Raw genomic sequence first — 16,735 nt, forward strand, 5'->3', positions numbered from 1 at the left:
GGGCTTACCCTCGGCCTGGGTCCCACGCAGATCCTCTTTTTTCCTTTTTAACACCATCATCAATAGTCTTTCTGTATACTCTTTACAATAATACTAAACACTGGGGTGAGATTGAACTAATTAGAGTACATTTCTGATGAGACCATTCTCTTGTGCAAAAACTTTCACCAGTCATAGTAGAGCACACCTGTAATCTCAGTGGCTCAGGAAGCTGAGACAAGATGGCCATGAGTTCAAAACTAGTCTCAGCAACCTAGTAAGACCCTGTCTCAAGGTAAAAAAAATAAAAAGGGCTAGGTTTGTGGCTCAGTGGATAAGCCCTTCTGAGTTCAATCCCTGGTACACAAGAAAAAAAACCTTCACTAATTCCTCAGGTCTCATGTGAAATCTATACTTCCTTGACAAGTAGTCAGAGTCTTTGTATCTTTTTATATCCCTGTTTCAAACTTTTTTTTTCCTCAACTTTATCGACAACCCTTTTTCTTTTAACAACTGTGTAAAATTAGGAACCATGAGCAGGAAATGTCAAGATGTGGTTAGCTGTTCATGAGATCTATTATAGGGAACAAGCTTGAAGGGAAGCTTAGAGAGAGAGAAAGAACTGATGTTTTAAAAAGACTTCAGATCTAAGTCTCCTGGAGGCAAAATGAGAGGAAGGAGGATTGAACAGAAGAGTTGCTCTCTTCTGGAACATACTTCCAAGAAGAGTTTAGCTGGGCATACAGGAAATCACAGACTCCAGTTCATGGAATCCTGTGTCTTGCAAGAATAGTCTGCATTTACACCTCCATTATATTCAGTCATTGTCTGGGAGTGGTTGGTAAGAAGTGTAGCTTTGGCACAAGAAATAAAACCAAGAATCAATATGTGTGATGCTATTAAAAAAAAAAAAGCTTCTGCACAGCAAAGGAAATCATTAAGAGTGTGAAGACAGAGCCTGCAAAACTGGAGAAATTGTTGGCCAGCTACTCCTCTGATAAGCTATTAATATCCAGAATATACAAAGTACTCAAAAAACTTAACACCATAAAAACAAAAACCAAACAACCCAATAAATCAATACATGGGAAAAACAACTAAGCAGAAAGTTCTTTAAAGAAAAAACACAAAAGCCAATAAATATATGAAAAAATGTTTACTATCTTGAGCAATCAAGGAAATGCAGATCAAAACTACACTAAGATTTCATCTAACTCCAGTCAGAATGGAAATATCCAGGAATGTGAACAATAAGTGCTGGCAAGGTTGTGGGGAGAAAGAAACACTTGTACAATATTGGTGGGATTGCAGTTTAACTAATATAATAACCCTGGGAAGAAATAGGGAAATTCCTCAAAAAGCTAAGGATGGAACCACCATCTGATTCTGCTGTTCCACTCCTGGGTATTTTCCCAAAAGATCTAAAATTGACACACAGCAGCAACACAGCCACATCCATATTTATAACAGCACAATTCACAATATTTAAATTATGGAATCAACCAAGATGCCCATCAATAGATAAATTAATTAATAAATAGTTACACACACACATACACACACACACACACATACACACACACACACCATGGAGTTCTACTCAGCTGTTAAGAAGAATGAAATTATAACATTTGCTTATAAATGGATGGAAATGAACAATATCATACTAAGTGAATTAAGTTAATCTTCAAAATTCAAAAGTCAAACATTTTCTTTTATATGCAGAAGGTAGAGTTAAATAAGAGAATGCCAGAGGGAAGGATATGATTCCATAAAGAATCAATCAAATACAAAGAAATAGAGGAGTGAAAGGAAGTAGAGTACACGAAGGAGAAGGGGAGAGGGGATAGGGGATGGGAGGGAAAAGGGTAGATCATGAACCAAAATTGATTTATATATGAGTTTGTTGGGATGACCCAACTACTACATATAACAACAAAAGCTCTAATAATAATAAAAAAGAAAATCTAGTGACTGGTAGTTTGAAGGATAGACCTGAATGTGTAAATTTAAATAGTATTTAATAAACTTTACCCATTATATTAGTGAGCTTTTTCACTGCTGTGACTAAAGGATCTGACCACAACAATTATAAAGGAGGAAAAGTTTATTTGAGGGCTCACAGTTTCAGAAGTCTTAGTCCATAGAAGGCCAGCTCGACTTTTCAGGGCTCAAGGTGAGGCTGAACATCATGGCGGAATAGTGTGGCAGAGGGGAACAGCTCACATCATGGTGACCAGGAAACAGAAAGAAAGAGACTCTACTCTCCAGATAACAAAATATGTACCCCATAGCCACACCCACAATTAACCACTTCTTCCAGCCACACACACACACACACACACACACACACACACACACACACCCCTTGCCACCTCCACTTAGCACTCAGTTAATCCATCAGAGATTAATTCAATGATTGGGTTAAGACTATCACAACCCAATCATTTCTCCTCTGAACCTTCTTCCATTGTCTCTCACATGAGCTTTTGGGGGACACCTCACATTCAAATCATAACATCTAGTTTCTATTACAAAATTGACCACAGAGTAGGGTTAGGGTGTTGTGGAAATGTAGTGATCATAACTCGGTTTGAAACCTTTTACAGTTGTCCCATATATAATTATGTAATTATGTACTATTATGTAATTAAAAGATAATATTTCCAAATAATAATAAAAAGGAAGATTTTCACCTATGCTGCATGGTGAATGCAGTAAAGCAGAAATCACTTGAGTCAACACCTTTTCAGGGTTGCTACAGCAGCCTGTAAAAAAAATGCCTATTCACTCACCATCACAGGTGGCCTGTTTCTTTGTTTCACTCACATGATTCTCTTTATTTTCAGTGTCTTTCATACATAGTTGTCAACATTCTAACTAGCTTTTCAACCCCAGCTCACTTGCCTTCATCTCCTGAGATATATTATGAGACAATCTCCAGTTATAACTCGTGAGCTTTACAGCACTTACCTGGGTTACATCAGATGTAATTTTTGTTTTAAAAGACAATAAGAGTGAGGCGTGATGGCCTGTAATCCCAGTGGCTCAGAAGGCTGAGGCAGGAGAATCAAGAATTCAAAGCCAGCTTCAGCAAAAGTGAGGTGCTAAGTGAGACCCTGTCTCTAAATAAAATACAAAATAGGGATGGGGATGTGGCTCAGTGGTTATGTACCTCTGAGTTCAATCCCTGGTAGAACCCTCCCCCCAAAAGCCAATAACATTTAGCTAATAGAAAAACTAGGACTTAGAATAGAACTTCAAAATCTAGTACAATTTTTGTTTTTCTCTGCATGTGTATAAACATTCCTACTTTAAAACAATGGCTTAGTAGTACATGAAAGCATCATTGGGATCTTCATAAGAGAAAACATACATTAATTTAGCAAAATATTTAGAGAGTGCTTTTTTGAGAGTGTTTTAGGAATAATAATTTAAAATATTAAAATTAACCACATGTAGATAGACCCCTCAAAAATAGAAGTAATGTGGCACATTATAGATAATTATATCTTTACTTGGTCCCTGTAAATGTTGTTTCTTCATATCCATACAATGATACTATACACTGAAGTATGACCAGAAGACTAGGTTCTTAATACTTTGCTGTCATAATCCTTGACATATTGAATATACAATTAAAGAGTACCAGGCATTTTTCTTAATGTTTTGCATATATTATTTCATTCAGTCCTTGAAATAACTTGTGGTTTAGGTCTATAACCACTCCATTCGTACAGATTTAAAAAAAAAAAAAAGAAAAGAAAAGAAAGAAACTGAAACATAATAGGCTCAATAATTTTCCTACAATTAGAAGATATACTTTCTGATAAATCAATATGCTGATGATGGATGGATGGAGGAGGGGTGTAAGAAAAGGGACCCATAAATTCATGTTCTTCATTTACAAGTATTTCCTGAATTTTTCATTTTTTTCTTATATCAGGTTTCATCATATCAAGATAAGACACCAGAATCTCTCACATACATTGGCATGGTCACATCTATTCTCATTTCTTCATACCCAGCCAGCAAGATGTATTTTGAAAAATTAAATAGTTACATCTGCTTTACAAATTTAGTTAGTTGCTTTGCATTTATTGGCTTTTAAGGTCCCACCTTGTGTGGCCTCTTAGCTATTCAGCCTTCATGTACATCATGCTGCCAATGGCTCAGTCAACCAGTTTTCTTGTACACTGGCTCTCTTGCATCTTTTCAGACACACTGTGTTTCTTCATTCCACAAGGCTTTCACACAACAATGTTCTTTCTCCCAAGAATTACTCATGCCAAAATCAATATTAATATTCTTTCTTCAGATCTTAGCCCAGGCATCACTTTTTCACGTTGGTCAAGAACCTTTCCCTTAACCATGAGGTTACATAGTAAAATAGAACTTATTAGTAGGCTTCACAGACTCTGTCTCTCCACTCCCCATCTGCCTTTTATACACTAAAGAAATATGAGAACATATAGAGTGTAGGCAGTGAGTTTTAGAAAGATGAATGAATTATGAATACATCCATGAAATAGAAGTAGAATAGAAATGAAACTGAATGTTAGCTAACTGCTAAAACTTTTATGACATCCTTGGTGCCATATAACTACCCATTTGGTATACACACATACACAGTACATTAACAGAAAATGAGAGATTTGTAAGGTAGCCGATGATTGGTTGAAGATATTCTGCCATGAATCTACTGCTATTATCATTTTCTACCATAGCAGTCATTCTCAGTCTTCACTGTCCATAGGAATCACCTGAGGAAACTTCGAAACATCTCTGTATCTGGACTTCGTCCCACTTCAATCAAATTAGAACTCCATAAACCAGACAGATCTTAGTATTTTTGTCCAAATGTTCCCAGGTGATTTCAATGTGAAGTCAATATAGACACTTACTATTCTTAGTCTAGGAAAGAATGGAATATGTCAAAATAAATTATGACTTTTCTTTTTGTGAATCAAGCAAAAAACATTTTTAAGCCTGCATGAATTTGTAGAATTGTGTGAAAAATGTGCCTGTGCTATATGCTACATTGTATTCTACCCATGTCTACTAATATTTTATATAGTATATGCACACATATTATATAGATATTATTTGTGTATATTGTATATTATCTGCATATATAATATTATTGTGCAAACTTTTAAGACTATGCATATTTGTATATATAAATATACACACAAAAATGTGTACACTCACTGGGAAAATTTATAAAATTAAGTGTGTAAATATATATAATTTTATTTATCAATTTGTCCTATTATGCAAATTATTTTTCTTAAATTATTCACACAGAGCAAAAATAAAGTGTTCACTTTTGTAAACCATTATTTATTGCTTCTGAAGCAAAATTATTTAATTACCATTTGAATTATCACACTAGTCTTTAGTTATAAATATTTGCTACTTTATAATGTAGGCTTGATAAATTTTTTGATGGCTTTAATAAAAACATTTAAAGTAAATTATACCTCGGTGTTATAGCCATGCAGCACATAATAATGGGCATGGAGTCAGAAACATGTGACTAGGCACTTTTGTCGTTGTACAAATATCAAAGAGTGTTCTACACAAACTAGATGGTATGGATTAAACACTCCGTATGACCTCTTTTCAAAATATTTTTTATTTTTGATGAGCATGTATTAATATTGTACATATTAATGAGTTCCATGTGATATTTCAACCTAATATATGAATCATGCACTCATCAAGTTTGGTGTCCTTTTATCCACTTCCCCTTAAACCCTTCACAACCTCTTGTAATCACATTTCTTCAATTAGGTTAATATTATTAACTTTGACATTTGAGGAAGAGTATGGACTCCTCATATTCTGTGTCTGGCTTATTTCACTTAACATAATCTCTTCAGTTCCTTTCATTTTGCCTCAAATGACACAATTTTATTCTTCTGTAAGGCTGATTAATATTACATATACTATCTTTTTTAATCCATTCATAATTTGATGGTCACCTAGGTTGATTCCCTACATTAGATTTTGTGAGTAATATAATGCAGATATATCTTTGTTATGTTGATTTCATTCCCTTCTTATGGAATCCAGAGATATGGATGTTTAACATTAGGTGTGGGAGGCTGCTGCCAGCATAATACAACATATTGTTTCAAAGTGAACCCTTTTTAATAAGTAGAAGTACACTTAAAAATAATAATAAAATTATAGTATAGTAAATACATAAAACAATAACATAGTCATTTGTTATGTACATTTCATAAATGCATGCATTGTACTTTTATAAACTGACTGCACGGTAGGTGAGTTTACACCAGTATTACCACAAACACATAACACATTTCCCTATAACATTACCAGGATTATAGCACCACTAGATGACAGGACTTTTTCAGCTCCATTATGATCTTATGTTACCATTGGCACATATGTGGTCCACACCTGACCAAAACATAGATACATAAAATTGTTGTTTGGGGAGTGACTGTACACATATTATGAAGCCACTGGTTCTTTAGATATATCTGTCTTCCCCAGATAACAATTATTTTAAAAATGGTTAAATCCAAAAAAAAAATTTGCATTGTTAGAATTTAAAAAGAAATGTGCTCTACCTAAGAAAATAACTCATATTTTTTCAGACTCAGACTTCAAATTAGGTTGTAATTAATGGCTAAATGCAAATAGTAAAACAATACTGGCAGAAATGGCTGTATAGACCTTTAATTATCACTTTTCTGGAGGATGAGGCAGGAAGATTGCAAGTTTGAGACTAGCATAGGTAACTTAAGGAGACTCTATCACAAAATAAAATTTTAAAAGGCCTAAGGATATTGCTCATTGGTAGCACATTTTTCTAGCATACATGAGGTCCTGGGTTTGATCTTCAGCAACAGCATTGCCAAAAAGGAAAAAAAAAAAGCCTTTACTATGTCATTGTTTCCGGTAATTAAAACATATGCCTGTAAATTGAAACAGTTTATAGTTTAGAACTAATTTAGAAATATTCTGATTGATAGTATAATAGAGGTAGAAAAAAGTAAATTTTTCTTCAGGAAAACAAATTCTTTCATTGCATAGATGTGGAAATAGAAAAATGTATTTTGATGTAAGTTGTGGATGTTTTAACTTCTATTATTAAGTGTAAATATTGGTCATATGAGCTGTATAATCAGACCACTTCCCACTAATTAGTCTCCATATTCAAAGACCTGAATCTCCATTTCTTTTATTAGTGCTCTATAACCCAGATGGCAAATGCTAATTTGATGTTGTGACCTGAAAATTAGGGATAGTTTGGTTGTTTCAACTATCTTAAATAAAAATATATGGAAAATTTCTGATAAATATATCACTGCAGAATTCCCTAAGGCACTAATATGTGCAAGGAGCCCTAACTTAAAATATACAAATAATTTTATCTATCTAAAAAAGTATATTTTGAAAATATAAAATCTATATATTTTTTAAATTATCAGAACTAATTATGTAATTATTAAGCTTGGGTCCCTTAAAATAACTTTGGATAGTTCTCTTTTTTTAATTAGATGTTTATTTTTTGGATTCTGGGTTAACACTGATAACAGAAAAATGTTGTTATACTCTTAACCTTGTTCCATCTATAAACATAAAGATATTTTTAGTAAACATAAGGAAGTGGTTGAATGTATTTTTCTGATTTTGAAATTATTCTGGTGCATTTATTCATTCTCCTTAATGAGACCCTTCTACAAGGGAAGCTTCACAGCTGCAAGAAACGTACAAACCATAGGAGCTAGAGCTCAAGAATTCTTGGCATTCTACAAGAATATCTTTAGAATGTGAAAGCCTAAAGCATAGCTATTTTTAGGAAAAAAATAGATATTTTCCAAACATGTTATTGAAATAAACAATCTTAAGAATATATTACTCAATCAATAATTTGAAATATTTGAGAAAGGAATTCAAATTCTGCTTACAATTCTTAGCACCTAGCTTTAATGTCCATTCCTAAAACAGACTATAATGTCTATTTTATTTGTCAAACAACTATATAATTTTTATTCATACTACAATGAATTAGTATTTCCAAGGTCGACTATTTCCCAGCTAATAGAAATGGATTGGGATTTCACCCTAGATGATTATACTTCATAGCCAGAGCTCTGAATTACTACAGTCTCCTGCATTATACCTTGCCCTAGACCTTGTATTCTCACCAAGAATGTCTTGGTTATGTAAACAACATTAATATATAAAATATTTCAGTGTTTCTATGTTTGTTGTCTTATTCTTTGCTTAAATGTAGAATCTATACCATCTCTAGTAGATACATGAAGAACTACCTAATTATTCATTAGAGCAAATGAGTAGATACCTACATTAAAGGATTAATGACCTATCTAAACGTTTTCTTGACTTGTATTAAATATTTTCTATTTCTTACATATAAATTACTGCATTTTGTTTTCTATCATAATTAGTTTAATTATAAATTATTTCAAATTTTATAAAAGCAACATTGTCATATTTGCAGTGAACCTTGTTAAATTCACCTCCAAAATTATAATCCTAAATTTCAATATCATAAGCAATATATAAGAATTCTTAATTCACAATGTTTTCAGCATCATTTAACTGCATTATACCTTAAACATTTTTATATATCTAAAACTTTTCCCCAAAGATGTTTTACTTGAATATCCTAGTTATTCTGATTACTAACTATATCAAGCCTTTCAGATATTTACAGAGTCTTTACATATATGCTCTGAATTTCCTTTATGTCTTTCCTTTATGTCTGAGACTTGAGTATTAAGTTAATAACAATTGGAATATCTTATAAAAGTCAAATGACAGGGCTAGGGTTGAGGCTCAGCGGTAGAGTGCTTGCCAAGCATGTGTGAGGCACTGGGTTCAATCCTCAGCACCACATAAGAATAAATAAATAAAATAAATGTCTATCAACAACTAAAAACAATTTTAAAAATCAAATGAGTTCAAATGTATCAGATTCTGTTCTGAATGCTATATGTACCTTAATTTGTGTAATCCTCTCCATAACACTGTGAAATCATTACTACATTTATGTCCCACTTTGGTAGTAAGGAATTTACAACATAGAATCAGAAAGTTGCCTAATTAAATGATATAGCTAGATGAAAATCTTTCACATAGATAAACAAAACAAAATGGTGGTGACAAATACATTTGATTACATAATTAAACATTCATATTAAAAGGAAATTTAAAATATAAATTACACAAAATTAATTTCTGGTCTTGGAATATCTGGCTCTAAATAAGACATCTAATATGTATAACAATAAAAGCTGAATAAAATGAGAAAAGCTAATTCTTGAGGATACCAGAGAGAAAGCAAGGTAACCAGGAAATTTTCTCTTTGCTTTCTAAATACTGAAAGCTTCTGGCTTCTTTCTACCTACACTCCACTTCTTCATCTCTTATTTTTTGTTCTTTAAATAATATTGGGGCTACATGGGGCTAGATTCTGGTCTATTTCATGTTGTTTTCTTAACTGATTATTTCAAATTCTTTAATATTAAATGTCATTTAACTGTTGATTACTCCAAAATATATGCCAGGATTTTCAACATTACTTGAATCTCAGACACAAACATTAAGCCACCTATTTAGTTCCCTCAAACATGAAGCATCAAAGTAAGGTTCTCAAATTTTCCTCTGAAATGGTTTCCAAACCTCTTCTCTCTAAAATTTCTGTTGATTAATAGATTTAGTTATTCTTGGTTCACCTTTCTTATTCATATAATCAACCAGTCTTTCAGCAAGTTACAACAACAAGATCCCTAGAACATATCTCAAATATTTTTATTTTTGTGTTTTTGCACTGAAACCTACAGGTTCAAGCTACCGAATTCTACTTTTGGATAACTGCAATTTCCTTCTTGTCATCACCCTACTGCAACCAAATCATTTGCTCTAAAACAAACAAAATAAGTATTATAGTAATTTGTCCTTCTTTTTTATAAACATTTAATGTTGGGGGGGGGGGGGGGCTTAGAATAAAAAATAGAATTTGTTAGCTTTATTAGGCCATGCTAAAGATGTGGCCCTTTCTGACAAATATCATATCTTTAGTGTGTTCTAATCTGAAGAATACAAACTATTCAAATGCTAATGTACATTTATTCTATACTCAATAAAAAATTGATTCTTGCATCACTTTTAAAACTTCATTATTATTTAATTTTCAATCTCAATAAATGTAATTATTATTGATACATGTGAATAACTACATATACTTCTCTAAAAGCCCATGTAGTTTTATCCACATCTATGTATATAGCCTCAGCCTTCCCATTTTCTCATCCATTCTCTTTCTTACTGTGACCTATGGAAGAACAAGATCTAAAGTCAAAAGGCATAAACTTTAGATTACTATGACCAATCAAGAGCTCTAGCCCTTTATATGTATACCTATTTGCTAGTGTATTTAAAACAGGATTCATAAGTTAAATGTACATACAACAGCATTTATTATTCTAGTCAGGTACTTTTTTATTACAATATAGTTGTGTAGTATATATGAAGCAGGCTTACTTGTGAATCATACACTTATTCCATTTCACTTAAATACTCATTGACTAATTGCAGAGACCACTGAGGTCCAGAACTTTGTCTGCTTTCTACATCTTTGTGTCTTTAGTACCAATATCAATTCCTGACACAAAATAGTCATTCAATAATAATGGTTAAATGAATGAATAAATAAATAAAAATCATTTTGTTTTCATACCAGTGTTGGGAGACAATTCTCCCTAGGGTCTCTCATATGTATGCACATTTCTGAAGTCAAGTCACTGACTGCTTTTTTTTTCTGGGCTATATTTAAAAGGATGTTATTATAATAAGGAAAACAAAGTCCTTTTCACCAAAGTAAAAAGCAGTCTAGCTTAAAAGCATAAAGATATTGTCTCTTTCCAGAACAATGGAAATATATGTTTATTGGCCATTATGAATTAGTTTCCTGTTCTGTAATTCAAACTTCTGCACACAGGGACTTCAGTTGACACTTCTCAAAGCAAAAATTGTACTAAGCAAACTTAAGTAGGTTATTGCAATACAGAAAAAAGGCGAGAACTGAGGCTCAACTCAGCTTTAAAAGCACAAGTGGTGGTGAGCATTTTTTCATGTACTTGTTGATTGATTGTATGTCCTCCTCTGAGAAGTGTCTGTTCAGGTCCTTGGCCCATTTGTTGATTGGGTTATTTGTTTTCTTATTGTTTAATTTTTTGAGTTCTTTGTATACTCTGGATATTAGGGCTCTATCTGAAGTGTGAGGAGTAAAAATTTGTTCCCATGATGTAGGCTCCCTATTTACCTCTCATTGTTTCTCTTGCTGAGAAAAAACTTTTCAGTTTAAGTAGGTCCCATTTGTTGATTCTTGTTATTAACTTTTGTGCTATGGGTGTCCTATTAAGGAATTTGGAGCCCGACCCCACAATATGTAGATCGGAGCCAACTTTTTCTTCTATCAGACGTAGAGTCTCTGATTTGATATCTAGCTCCTTGATCCACTTTGAGTTAACTTTTGTGCATGGCGAGAGGAGGGGATTCAGTTTCATTTTGTTGCATATGGATTTCCAGAGCCCTAATATCCAGAGTATACAAAGAACTCAAAAAATTAAACAATAAGAAAACAAATAACCCAATCAACAAATGGGCCAAGGACCTGAACAGACACTTCTCAGAGGAGGACATACAATCAATCAACAAGTACATGAAAAAATGCTCACCATCACTAGCAGTCAGAGAAATGCAAATCAAAACCACCCTAAGATACCATCTCACTCCAGTAAGATTGGCAGCCATTATGAAGTCAAACAACAACAAGTGCTGGAGAGGATGTGGGGAAAAGGGTACTCTTGTACATTGCTGGTGGGACTGCAAACTGGTGCGGCCAATTTGGAAAGCAGTATGGAGATTCCTGGGAAAGCTGGGAATGGAACCACCATTTGACCCAGCTATTGCCCTTCTCGGACTATTCCCTGAAGACCTTAAAAGAGCGTACTACAGGGATACTGCTACATCGATGTTCATAGCAGCACAATTCACAATCGCTAGACTGTGGAACCAACCCAGATGCCCTTCAATAGATGAATGGATAAAAAAAAATGTGGCATTTATACACAATGGAGTATTATACAGCACTAAAAAAAGACAAAATCATGGAATTTGCAGGGAAATGGATGGCACTAGAGCAGATTATGCTTAGTGAAGCTAGCCAATCCCTAAAAAACAAATACCAAATGTCTTCTTTGATATAATGAGAGCAACTAAGAACAAAGCAGGGAGGAAGAGCAGGAAGAAAAGATTAACATTAAACAGATACATGAGGTGGGAGGGAAAGGGAGAGAAAAGGGAAATTGCATGGTAATGGAGGGAGATCCTCATTGTTATACAAAATTACATATAAGAGGTTGTGAGGAGAATGGGAAAATAAATAAGGAGATAAATGAATTATAGTAGATGGGGTAGAGAGAGAAGATGGGAGGGGAGGGGAGGGGAGATAGTAGAGGATAGGAAAGGTAGCAGAATACAACAGTTACTAATAGGGCATTATGTAAAAATGTAGATGTGTAACCGACGTGATTCTGCAATCTGTATGTGGGGTAAAATTGGGAGTTCAAAACCCACCTGAATCAAATGTATGAAATATGATATGTCAAGAGCTTTGTAATGTTTTGAACAACCAATAAAAAAAAAAAAAGCACAAGTGGTATGTTTTAAAAGCTGAGGTAAGGAGAGCAGGATATTAGGAAATCTGTTTACTAATTGGCCTTACAAAAGAAAAGCAAACTTTTTTTCCTATTTTCACATCGGTAGGTAGTTCTATAATTTTGAGCAAAGTGCTAATGAAGTTAGGCTCCTCCCCACCCAGGGAGACCGGGAGATAATATAGCTACTATCTTCAATGCTAAGGGCATTTCAGAGGTCCTTGAGAAAGACAGTCTTAGATAGTAACAAATCTACAGGAGGATTTACATCTCAAATGAATACAGAATAATTTTCTCAATGCTCGAGAGGTAGGAAGAAACTGTCTAAAGTTCATTTGGCAGAAGGAAACATTAAAAGTCCACTTTACTCACCTTCTTTGGTCACCCTGTGGGAAATGAAGGGGGAATGAGTAAAAATAAAAACAAAAAAACTTCCCAAATCTGTGATACTTTGACTACTGCTGTTGCTAAGAATAATAAATAGCCTTTCCTCTGTGACCCAGGAGTCATGTCTTCTTATCAATCAATATGTATAAAGCTGTGGTAATCCATTCAGTGTGGAAGTAGGGCAAAATTACAGACATCTCAGGGCTCTTAATAGGCATGAACTTTATCCTTTTGTGAAATCGTCACCATAATTTTATCTGTAGAAAATCAAGATCACTTCAGTTAATATTAACATAATGTTTAAATAGTTATTTATGAAGAAGTAAACTTACTGGAAAAATCAGTGAATGGAGTTGTATTACATTCTCCCATTGATGACTCATAATGACTTTGTTTATTTTGATTGCTTGTGTTAGTGATTTTGGCTAATAATATGATGGAAGTCATATTTTCTAAGTTACAAATAAGTTTACTATGAAGTTATTGTAAGCCAACACATAGAGAATACCAGCATGAAATACAAATTGATAATATTACATTGTTTTCACATTACTTTGCTGAAAATAAGAGAACTTTCAGTTGCAGTGTACTTATATTCCTTATAAGTAGAGGCACAAGATACCATCTCTGATTTTTAGATTATTTTTCTTCATATAGTTATAAAAGAATCATTTTTCTTTTATAAAGCTTATAGGTCATAATATTTATTTTTGGTTTAAATTTGCTTTCACTTTTATAGAATTATTAGATGAATAGTGGATAGTTTCTACCATATTGCAAGTGTTTCTTATCAACCGGAGTCTATGATGAATGAGATCATAGTTTTGTACTATTAATTTGACTTTTAAAATTACACTGTGGAAGAAATCCATTCAGTGTCTTTCGTTTTAATTTTCATTATATTGTCAGAAAAACACATACATCTTAACAGATTTTTAAGTGTATAGTGTGATATTGTTAATTACCAGCAAATATGCATTTCTCCCATGTTTCAGGGGTAACGGTGCTTGAAGGCCCTATTTATGCTGTGGGAGGCCATGATGGCTGGAGCTATCTGAATACAGTGGAAAGGTGGGATCCGCAGAGTCAGCAGTGGACATTTGTAGCCAGCATGTCAATTGCTCGGAGCACAGTTGGTGTAGCATCATTGAATGGCAAGTGAGTAGATTTTTCTTTAATTTTCTTATTGGGAAAAAAAATAAATGAAAATTTATTTTTAAAACAACTATTAGTAAACTGATTCAGTAAAAAAAAATTAAATACTTTAAATTGTTGATGTTTTAAGGTTTAGTCTGCTTGGATAATTGACAAATAAAGACCAATGCTCTCTCCATATAAGCAGGAACCAAAAATGTTTTACTTTAATTTCCGGTTAGAGAAGTGTCAAATATATTTTATGAGACTATTTATAACCTTTCTGGAAAAAAAAATAGGTAAGTTACCCTAAGTGAGAATTTAAGCCTAGAATCCTCAACATCAACACTGTTGATATTTTGTACCAGAAAATAATTTGTTGAAGGTAGAGTTATGTCCTGTGCATTGAAGACTAGAAGCATCCTGGACTTTAACCCTCTAGAGACTAGCAGCATCACCAAGCATGACAAGCAAAAATATCTGAGTACATTGCCTAATATCATTTGTCTGATAAATTCCAGATCCTTTCTCCCCTGTTAGAACTGTGGTCCTAGGCAAAGTCAATGGCACCACCTACTTGGACAATCGCAAAAACTTTCAAAGAGGTATCTTTACACCTTTCTCCTACAGTCTATTGGCTAAGGCTTCTAGAGAAATCCTTGTACACATGGTAACAATAAGTGAGTTCTTTGTTAAGTACATATCTTTGCAATTACAATACCATGCAAATCTTTACCTAAGAGGACCTACTAGATGTTATCCCTGTCTACTCTATTTTGTTCACTACACTTCCATCAGATTACCCTATTAACTGTGACTCAAATATGCCAAGGCCTAACTTCAATTCAGGGACTCTGAATTTGCTTATTTCCTTGCTGAGATGCTGTTCACATCAATACTGACGTACCTGGATCTTTCTCATTGTTTAGGTATCATCAAAAATGTCCACATGGAGAATTACTACAACTAATCCTACCTAAATGAGAACACTGTGTGGAATATTCCAAACTGTTTTCTCATTGTTGTTGAAATAACTTAAGCTATTGCTCTGTTTCTTTTTACTAACATATATATTTAATAGTATTGAGATTTTTGTCTGCCTTATTCATTATGCCTGGGTATAATAAATATTATCTGTATCTACTGACTGCATATTAAATGAATCCCTCTATCAAATTTAGTTACTTAAAGTCTTTAAAAATTTAAATACTTTTTAAAATATATGTGACTGTGTGTAAAATACAGCTACTATTATGGTACATTGTTAAAAAATAAACTGCTTCTCTCACATAAATTGTAAATAAGCATTGTATGGCTATGAAGCAGTCTATTCTTTGTTAAGAAATTAATTGAACTAAAAGTATCTAGTCTCTATTAATTTTTATTAAATAATTTCATACTTAAATATCTACGTTTCTAATTTTTCAGAATTGCAAGCAGAGATAAACTTGAACATATTTGTACATATATTTCTGGGCCCCAAAATTATATCCTATGATACTTAGAAATAGACTCACTGGACCAAAGGAAATACATATTTAAAATTTGTTGGCTATATTGCCAACAAATTTTGGCAATGTAGCCTCCAAATATCTTATGAAATGATAAAAAGCCCACGTTTCTATAATCTCTGGGGTTGGTCTGGTGTTATGGCAGACCTGAAGACTGCATGCACCCTGCAGGCCTCCTGGAGCTTTGGAATCCAGCATGACACAAAAATTCAGGCATCAAGACTCAGTACATGAGTAGTGGCCTGAAGTCTGGGTCAGTGGAAGCTGGCCTGCCTCTGGGATTTCTTTGGGGAGGCCCCCTGTTGGTGTCTGGGACAAAGTTCAATCTCCACTTTCCTTCTTCCTCCTCTAAGGGGTATTTCTCTTCATGTGATACTGCCTAGGGTTTGGGGGATGGGGCATAGACAATGTAAATCTGTTCTCTACATTTTTGATATGACTTCTTATTTCTGTGCTACATTTGGGTGTTATAATCTCTTACCTAGGTTTCTTACCTCTTCGTGAAGTTATTTTCCTTGATGTTCCTGTTAGAGGAAGAATGATGGGAAGTCTGTTTCACCATCTTGCTGACTTCCTCTCTCTTCTAACTTCTATACATTATTGACATACAAATTCAATGTTAATGTGTTTATAGCAAGTTATATTTTTATTCATAGTTTGTTAAGGAAAGCTTCATTCAGGTTTACTTTATACTTAAATTATATTCTAGTGTCATATTATTTTAGGAATAAAAAGTGAATTAGCACTATGTGTGTACATACACATACATGCACATTTATGTTACATTTTACATTCTGTTTAATTCAAAGATAAGATACACTTTTATATTTATTGTTTTTCCTATTTTATCTTGGTTGGTTATCTTCTATATAATTTCATTTGAATTTAGATAAACTTCTTATACTTCAAAAGCCACATCCCAAAGGAATCTATTGGATTTTTGCCTGTGAAGAAATATTTACACATTAATTTGAGGAAATTGTAGGTGCCTTGTATTTG

The 16,735-nt window shown here is 33.4% G+C and overlaps 1 protein-coding gene across 2 annotated transcripts in view; it reads left to right on the forward strand.

Moving 5' to 3' along the window:
* The window catches only part of Klhl1 (kelch like family member 1), a 377,975-nt gene that overhangs the window by 319,464 nt on the left and 41,776 nt on the right, over window positions 1–16,735 (forward strand). For both annotated transcript variants that reach the window (XM_027938066.3, XM_027938067.3), the window contains one exon: window positions 14,087–14,249. In XM_027938066.3, coding sequence (XP_027793867.1) covers window positions 14,087–14,249 — 163 coding nt within the window. The remainder of the gene's footprint in view (window positions 1–14,086; window positions 14,250–16,735) is intronic.

Source organism: Marmota flaviventris, chromosome 4 (genome assembly GCF_047511675.1).
Source record: "Marmota flaviventris isolate mMarFla1 chromosome 4, mMarFla1.hap1, whole genome shotgun sequence".
Taxonomy (NCBI): domain Eukaryota; kingdom Metazoa; phylum Chordata; class Mammalia; order Rodentia; family Sciuridae; genus Marmota; species Marmota flaviventris.